The sequence below is a fragment of the Apteryx rowi genome, unplaced genomic scaffold (assembly GCF_003343035.1).
Source record: "Apteryx rowi isolate R43461 unplaced genomic scaffold, aptRow1 scaffold_31, whole genome shotgun sequence".
Lineage (NCBI taxonomy): Eukaryota > Metazoa > Chordata > Aves > Apterygiformes > Apterygidae > Apteryx > Apteryx rowi.
In genome coordinates this window covers 359,646-368,686 of record NW_020449530.1, presented here as the reverse complement: position 1 = coordinate 368,686, position 9,041 = coordinate 359,646, and the positions used below count along the sequence as shown (strand labels likewise).

Here is a 9,041-nt window from a genome sequence, read left to right as displayed (position 1 = left end):
CAAGCAGTCCCCTATCAGCCCGCTGCCCCCCGGGCCTCCACTCGGGGCTCGTCGCGCCACCCCYCCGCAAAGGCCGCCACGCCGCAGCCAACCGCCCACCCCCCGCAGCGGCGCTTCCGGCCCCACACCCGCCGGGCTACGTAGCTTCCGCTCCGAAGCGCTCCCGCGGCGTCATTTCCCCTGCCGCCTCGGTCGCCGTTTCCTGCCCGGCCGGAGGGGGCTTGTGTCCCTGCCCCGCGTCCCTGCGCGCGCGCGCCCCGCCGCCCGCCCAACCGCCGCCGCCATGGCGATGAGACAGACCCCGCTGACGTGCTCGGGGCACACGCGGCCCGTGGTGGACCTGGCCTTCAGCGGCATCACCCCTTACGGCTACTTCCTCATCAGCGCCTGCAAGGGTGAGGTCCCGCCGGCCGCGGCGGGCTCCGCGGGGCGGGGGGGGGAGGGGGAAGCGCCCCGCGGGGGGCGCCCCGCGGGGCGGTGGCGGCGGCGGCCCCTTTGTTCAGCCTCGCCGGCGCCGGGCGGGCAGGTGAGGCGGGGGTGGCCCCGGCCCAAGGCCCGCCCTCGCCCCCGGTGTCCGTGTGTGTGGGGGGGGGCGGCAGTGCTGCTTCCCAGCGGCTGCTTCCCGGGCGCCTTCGTGTGGGGGCCGCTACTTGGGAGCGTGGGGAAGAAGCCGCGTTAGGTGGGCCGAGCGGCCAGTGTTAGCGGCGATAGTCGGGCTGGGATGGCTTGTTCACCCAGCGAGACGCTGACGCTCTGACAGTGATACCCAGTTTCAGCCTGATCAAATGAGAAAGAGTCCTGACAGCTGGCTGTGGTGTTTAATTACCAATTTAACCCCTGCAGCTTGACAGTTCATTCAGCTCGGGTCCAAATAAATAAAGCTTTGTAAAAAGACTTGTTCCTAAACCAGCCCTTTTTTACCCTCTGCCCGCATGTACTGTACATCTTAAATTGGGTTCTTTTTTTAATCAAGGTGACTGTCATGGTGGATGTAGAATGGTGATGTCACTTTCCTTTTGCATGAGAACTTTCTTCTGCTCATTATGAGAATAGCATTTTGACTTCATACATGCATATATTAATCTTATGTATGTATTCATGAACTTAAAAGGATCTCCCTCCCTGCCTTGGAGTGCTTCATATTCAGCTTTCCTTCTTCTCATGGGAGCAACTTCTTTTATAGCTTTCCAAAAGAAAATAATCCTAGGAAGGGCTTTCTAATTCCATTTCATTTTTACAACTCTTCTCTGTATATTTTGAACATATAGATATAAGACTCCTTTTTGAGCAATATTAGTCTGAAAATTTTATTCTAAAAACAAAAGAGCTCTTCTGCCTGTAGAGGAAGACTGGAGTAAAACCAAAGCTAAATGTTCCTTTCTCCTTCTCTATCCCTCTTCTCCCTTAAAAACAAACCCAAAGAAAATTTGTATTTACTTTGCAATAGTATTTTAAGGTCTATATAGAATTTTAGATGTTCACAGCAAGTGCAGCTGCATAGCTAAGCTCTTTAGCTAAACTCTTTTTCAAAAAATAGCATCATAAAATATGTGATGTTTCCCCAAAGGAAGGTGTCTGGTGACAATTTCTTTTTTGTTCCATGTTTGTATAAAAGAATCTTCTTAAAATAGTTTCATTTTATTTGATAACATTATCTGAACATTGGTTTTCTTTTTGTGAAGATGGTAAGCCTATGCTACGTCAGGGTGACACGGGAGACTGGATTGGAACATTTCTAGGTCATAAAGGTGCTGTTTGGGGTGCTACTTTGAACAAGGATGCCACTAAAGCAGCTACAGCAGCAGCTGATTTTACAGCGTAAGTGATTACCTGCTTTTGAAGTCTCACTGTGTTTTGATTTTAGTCAATGATATTTTTATATAAGTTACTGATTTTATGCAGCTCTAATCTTTAGCACTGTAGAATGCTAAAATCAGAGTTGAAAGGGGGGGGGTGGTTTTTTTTGGTTTTTTTGCTCCTTCTGGTTAGCCATGATTTATTGCTTATTTTCTGTTGCTCATAGCTGGGGCAAAWAAGCTTGTAACACCAAAATTTTCATAGCATCATAGAATTCATAATAGCTACCATTTTGTGGTTTTTGAAACATATAGAGTATTCCAGAAAACTCTTGCAAAAAAAAAAAATCATTTTTTTCTTTTTATTTACTGTCTGTAGTGTATATTAATATTTAGCACTTTGACTCTTGTTATTAGATGGCATTTTATAGTAAGCTGCAGAGGACAGCTGCACTTGTCTGTCTTTAAAATAGTAATAATTCTGCATTATCCTGAAGAAGAGGGGCAAAGAAAATGGCAGGATAGTACAAAAAAACTTTAATAAGAGCATATAAATTATTCTTATTGACTAACTGGGTTATTACTTATCAGAATGTAGTACTTATGACAAAATGTTACGAGGGTGTCAGGAAATATTGTTTACAAGCTGATCTGACTTCCAAGTTGGTTTGTCTCAGTGCTACTAAAATTTAAATGTTTTCTCTTGTCATTTAGCAAAGTGTGGGATGCTGTGTCAGGGGATGAGCTAATCACATTGGCTCACAAGCACATTGTCAAAAGTGTGGATTTTACACAGGTATGAAAAAACTTTGTATCTTACTTTCCAGAGAAGTAAGCACTTAAATGTATTTTGGTATTTGCTGTTTTTCTTTTTTTTATGTGTGTAACAGGCAAATATTCTAGCATACCACTTCTAGCTTTTTAAGGTCATAATTTAAATAAGTGTGTTAGTAGACTGAGAGAAAGAACTGTTATTTTAAGACTCATGGATGAAGGCTGATGTTTCAATTCAAAATAGAGCTGACTCTTTGTAACTTCTGTTTCAGGATAGTGATTATCTGTTAACAGGTGGACAAGATAAATTGTTGCGTATCTATGATTTGAGTAAGCCAGAAGCAGGTGAGTCTGCTTTTATAACTGATTTTTGTTTTTGAGAATTAAATAAAAGTTCTGAAAATTTTCAGAACTTTCAGATCTGCTTTCCATTATGAATTACAAAAGAAAAATTCAGGATTGTTTTGCACAAATGGTGTATATAACCTTTTACTATAGTAAGATAATCTGAAGTCTGTAACATTTTAAGCTTATCCTTCCACAAGTGAGTTAGAGCTTATAAAAGGTTAAGCAGTTTGAGGCATAAGATCTCAAAGATCTTCAACGATAGCGTTTCAGTGCAACACAAATCTATTAGGAGTGGGTCCACTTAAAATTAAGCCACCTGACAATAGAGACAAGTTTCTGCATATTTAAGTGTGTTTAAATTCATATTCATATTAATATTGATATTGAACTAGTGAAGATTGCTATTGAGCTAGAGAAGACTGTTCAACTAGTGAAACTTTTTGTGTGTCTGATTCTCTGAATTTAATCTGCATTTATCCTGTTCCTGGAATAAGATCCATGAATAGAGCTGTAAGTGCTTGAAGTAATCTTACAGTTTTTGGCAAATGGAAATCCATGTAGAATAATAGTGCTCTTCAACTGCTGTATGGCATTATTTTCTTTTCTTATATGTACTAAAATACTTGCTTTAATTTTAAGAACCTCAAGTTATCAGCGGGCATACTTCTGGCATTAAAAAGGCTTTATGGAGCAGTGATGACAAACAGATTCTTTCAGCTGATGATAAAACTGTCCGGTAAGAAAAAGTAACTTTTAGTTTTCTGAAGAAGCTCACTGTTGTTTGTTTTTTTTATAATCTATTTCAGAATATCATTATCTCTTTCTGTAAAAGAAACAAGTAATGTCAGTTATTTGGTTCTAGATTATTGTAGTTCTCTATGCTTTTGGACATTTTAATCTTGTAACAATTTTAATCTACCCTATAATATTGTAGCAACAGAGTAACTTCCTACAATAATTTGCCTCTATCTAATAGTTTGTGCTAAATGCCTTAACCTTGGGCAACCTCAGAAGAGTAGATCTTTTTGTGAACTTAATAGTTATAACGAATGAATGCCTTTTGTAAACCTAGAGAAGATGAATTTATAGATGAGGTCTTGTGAGTATGCTTTGTGCAGAGGTATTGCTGCCTTTGTCTTCCACAAGCAAGCCTTCAAAAATGCACAAGGCAAGGACTAGCCAGAAGCTGAGGTGAAAGACTAGGGAGGGTATCTGGAAACAGTGCATTGTTGACAAATTTAACCCTTATTCTATGCTGTGCTGATAAATTGAGTAGACTTTAGTGTTTGTATAAGAGGGCTAATCCATTCATAGTGTTTTGTTTACTTTGTGCCCAACTGGTAGGAGATGAGCTGAAACCTAGACAAACCTGGATGCTGGGGAGGTGGATCAACAAAGACCATTCCTCAGACTAAGCTGCCCAGAAAAGATGGGAGAAGTACCTTTCTGCTTCCTCAGCTTTCTGGCCAGTATGATCTGATGCCTAGCTGTCTCATCATTCTTTTATTTATGCACAGAGGAGACAAATAGTGTGGCTTTCTGATTTGTAGAAGGGGGGATTGAAGACACTGGTGCCATATCCATGCAGTCTCTACAGCTCCAGTTCTTTCCAGTTTCCCAGTACTCAAGAGGGGCAAGAGCCTTGTGTTATGTTTTTTGTGTTTTTTTTTTGTTTGTTTTGTTTTTTTTCCTCGCTGAGTCTTAGAGATAGAAATGTAGCTGTCRTCTAATGAATGAAACTTCTTATTTGTCATAGCAAAACAACTTCCTTTCCTTTCTTTTTAGATAGCCGTTGCATCCCTAGATAGGAAACTAAATTGCATTAAATGAAACTGTATTCTGTGTATAAATTGGCATTAGTACCTCTTTTACTTTTGAGGTTAAGAGGCAGAATGGGACTTTCAAGCCTTGGTTTTAGAAAGTTGTATTGCTCAGGAGGCTTGAAACAAGTTTTTTAATCTCTAAGGAAATCCTTGAATAGTTTAAAGGTGTGTGTGCCATTTAAAGTTGTTGCAATAAGTTTCAAAAGTAGTGGTATTTTAATGTAAGCCTGTTTTAATTTTCTGCTGGGCAAAACTTTAAGATAAGAATGCCACTGAATATCCAACATACCTATGGAGTCAAATGAAGTTCTTTACTGGGTGGCTTTTTTTTAAACCCAAAGCTTTTTTTTAAACCCAAAATGCATGGGGGTGAGAACTGCTTGATTTGCTGAAGTAATCTGAGTCTCGTTTCTTTGTAGCCTCTGGGACCGGAATACCATGACTGAAGTAAAGGCATTAAATGTTGCAATGTCAGTGAGCAGCATGGAGTATGTTCCAGAAGGACAGATACTTGTGATAACCTATGGGAAGACCATTGCTTTTCATAGTGCAGAAACGTGAGTCTAAAACAGAACATTTTCCTAGGCTGATTAATAGGTTTGGTTATGTTGGTAAAGTTGGCTGTACAAAACCAAGTTACTGAGTCACCAGAATTGGCTTCGGTGGATATCTTTGCCATCCAATCAGTTGCAAAGTGCAATGCATTTACCCTTTTCTAAAAATAATGATTTCTAACTGTCTGTAAAATGCTAGACTGTAAATATTCACTGCTGTTGTTATAGTTGATACTAATTGTCGTTATGGTTAAATAAGTGTTTTGTCCAGGGTTCAGTTTAGTGCTTTTCAGAGAACTAGTTATTAATACATCTGTATGATGTCTTAAGGAAGCAAGTTACATACTTAAGCAGATTCCAGAAAGTATTACTAAATGTGTGAGACTTCTGTTTTGCTTAATCTTAACTTTTTGTTTCTAACTTGATAAGCTCCACTTGCAAGTATTAAAACTTGTTTCAAAAACTGTAGGTGGGTGTGTTTTGTTTTTCTTAAAGGCAGTTGTGATTTGTAGAATCAAAGTTTCTTTGCTTTCAGGATATATATATATATATATATATTTTTTTTTAACTCTTATTAACAAACTTCTCCCTCAGTCTAGAGCAGATTAAATCATTTGAAGCTCCTGCTACAATCAATTCTGCATCACTTCACCCTGAGAAAGAATGTCTGGTTGCAGGCGGTGAAGATTTTAAACTCTATAAATATGACTATAATACAGGAGAAGAATTAGGTATGTTTGTCTTCTGTAATCAAAAATGAGTTCTGAAATTAGTTTGATGAGATTCTAGTAGATGAAACTGTTACACTTAAATCAAATAAGGTCTTAGCATAGCATACTGTGTAAGCAGATAAAGAGTTTTGCTGTCAGTTAAGTGTTTGTATTATCTCACTACACCTAACGTTCTTTAGAACCAATTAAAGCCTGCTTTAAACAACAGCTATCAAAACACAAAAAAGTTGAACCATTCAGTATTGATGTAGTGGCAAGCTATATGCTAACTTAAATGTTGTAGTATAGCATTCATCAGATATGTCTAATGAGTCAGAACCACTTGCTTTCATAAATAGTGTAACTTTTTTGAGGGGAGGGTGATATAAGTTTGTTAGTTGATTCTATCCTCATTTAGAATTTTGTGCGCAGTGAGTGGTTGGAGAACCAGAATATGTGCACTCTGTGCTACTGGCTTGCTTTTTAGTTTTGCCTAGAATAAATAAGCACCTGTTTCTTGCCATTAATAAATTACTATTATGTTACCTAAATTAGAGATCACTGAGATACCAATTAGTAGAAGCTTTATTTTATATCAGAAGTAAAATATTGGAAAAGTGCCTCCCATCAATTTTTTTTCCTCTTCTGATTAATTTCTACATACTAATTTCACTTGTAGAAGACAATTTGAAAATCATATCAATATATTCTCTTCTAGAATCCTACAAAGGACACTTTGGTCCCATTCACTGTGTGAGATTTAGCCCTGATGGAGAGTTATATGCCAGTGGCTCTGAGGATGGCACACTAAGGCTGTGGCAGACAACAGTAGGGAAAACCTATGGTCTTTGGAAATGTGTAGTTCCTGGTAAGTGTGCGCACATTTTCCTGGTGAAACTTGGCTGCTTCATGTGCACTTTTGAAAGTTGTTAAACAAATACAATTTTCTACATGAGAATAATGTCTGGCAGTAATAGCATAAATTATGAACATCTGAATTTCCTACAGCATCCCTACTATCTTAACACACTCTTGTGTGATGGATATAAGGATTTGCTGTTATGGCTGTCAGTTAATCAATTAATTTCAAACCTATAAGCTTATTGAATATAGACATGTTGCAGATATTTAAGCAAGTAGTCTGTTACATTTTGATGTTATAGAGCAAGAAATATGAAATCCATTTTTATAAATACTTAAGGATATAAKAGCCTCTAGAAAAAAGTGCAGATACGTGTTTTTTTCTATGCACTTTGGTTCTCTACCCTTTGGGGGGGGGGGRAATAAAAACCAGTGTCTAGAAAACTGCAGGCAGATATCCATTAATGGAATTTCTTACCCAACTCTTCTCTCTTCAACCTTAAATGAATAAGTGAAAGCTTTATTTTCTGATTTAGGCGCATGGATGGGTGTGGGGGAGTCAACTGAAGATACTAACTGTTTTTTCTTCCTACAGAAGAGGAGAATGCAGAAGCAGCAAAAGCAAGGACCACCCTTCCAGGAACTGCAGAGGAGGAATTAGGTAATGCACTGAACTGCCAACTTCAAATCGGCTAACTGTTAAAAGATCAGTAAAGGCAGTAGCATTCCTTAGTATGGAAGAGCTAGCTTTTTCCCAAGTACCTTCTGGCACTTTTTGCTCTTCTCACATCTTTGACTGCATTTTCGTGAAAGAAACTGTGGGAAGTGTCAGACTAGTGAYGAGCTGTGTGATCTTGCAGGCTGTCCAAACAGACTTGGTAGAATAACTGAATTGAATTAAATGAAAAACAGTCTGAATTGATCTTTACTGTGAAAGAATCCTTTCAACTTTCCTTTTGTTTATATATCTAAGGTGAAGTAATGCCCTTTTTATTTAATTGCAGAAGATCTTGCCTCTGAAAACTCAGATTCAGTGTACAGCTCAACTCCTGAAGTTAAGGCCTGAGTATCACAACTGTTATACAACATATGGACATATGAGACTAAATCAAGTGAACAGTGCAGCAGCAGCCTTCCAGAGTGCACTCTCTACATAAGGCAAAGATGGGCAGTAATTGATGAGAATGCGGTGGAACTGGCTAGGTGTTGTCTGTAAGAGAACTGAGTATCCAAAAAAAGAAAAAAAAGACAAGTAGTAGAGTTTTGCTATCTTCTTAGCATAGCTGCCTACTGTCTTTTGAATGAAGCGTGCAAGCCAAGATCCAGTCTCTCCAATTTCAATTAGACTCATTGTAGTGTGTTTTCTTTATTATGGAGAAGAGATATAATGGCTTTTACCCTTTTTTTTTTTTTCTTGAAAGTTGGAAAATTTGGCTTTAGTTGTAAAGAAGGGATTATGTACTAAAGTATTTGATTCGGGTTTTGTTTCATTGTACACTGCTTATGAACATTTAACTATTTTCAGTTGTCTAAATAAAATGCCTCTCAAAACTCCTATCTTACTGTTTAGCATTGGGCTCATGGAATGGAAAAGCAACCAAGTTACTGCATAATCCTTTCTAGCATCTATTGGGTTGGTTTTTTTGTGTGTACTAAACAAAGAGGGAAAGCAATAAGAATGTTTTAGTGTTGGGACAGCGAGTGGCAGGTTCCTTGATTTCTAAGCCTTGTCTTTTTATTCTTTAAAGTTTGAATGTAAAAGTGAGTCTCTAAAATCAAAAACTTTGAAAATTCCTAAAGGTACTGCCTGAAACACTTGGTTGTACATGAAAATACCAGAGGTTGGCTATGAATCTGTACAAAGCTTGGGTTTAGTCCTCTAGACTGGCTAAAAAGTTACTCTTTCAAGATTATACATCATATTTTCTTCATTAAAGAAAATATTGCCATTCTTCCACTTGTCACTTCCTTTAATATTACACTGAAAAGTGTATTAAATGCACTGAATATAGAAAGGAGAAGAACTGGCTAAACAAAATTCAAGAAGAATGTTGCGAAGGAGTGATATTGAAACCCTAATTTATAGGAATAGCTTTGTGTCCTGAATGTTACCTAGTTTTGTCATGTAAATCCTTAAGTTATTCGTGTACCCTTTTATTTTTTCATATTCAGATT

At 38.6% G+C, this 9,041-nt stretch overlaps 1 protein-coding gene across 1 annotated transcript; it reads left to right on the top strand.

Moving 5' to 3' along the window:
* Positions 1-175: 175 nt before the first annotated feature.
* STRAP (serine/threonine kinase receptor associated protein) lies at positions 176-8,818 on the top strand. Its single transcript, XM_026070388.1, has 10 exons — positions 176-395; positions 1,683-1,818; positions 2,511-2,592; positions 2,843-2,915; positions 3,558-3,654; positions 5,161-5,298; positions 5,890-6,026; positions 6,724-6,873; positions 7,462-7,527; positions 7,871-8,818. Exons 1-10 carry the CDS (start codon positions 284-286, stop codon positions 7,930-7,932), a joined length of 1,053 nt encoding a protein of 350 aa, XP_025926173.1. The 5' UTR covers positions 176-283; the 3' UTR covers positions 7,933-8,818.
* The last annotated feature ends 223 nt before the right edge of the window (positions 8,819-9,041 follow it).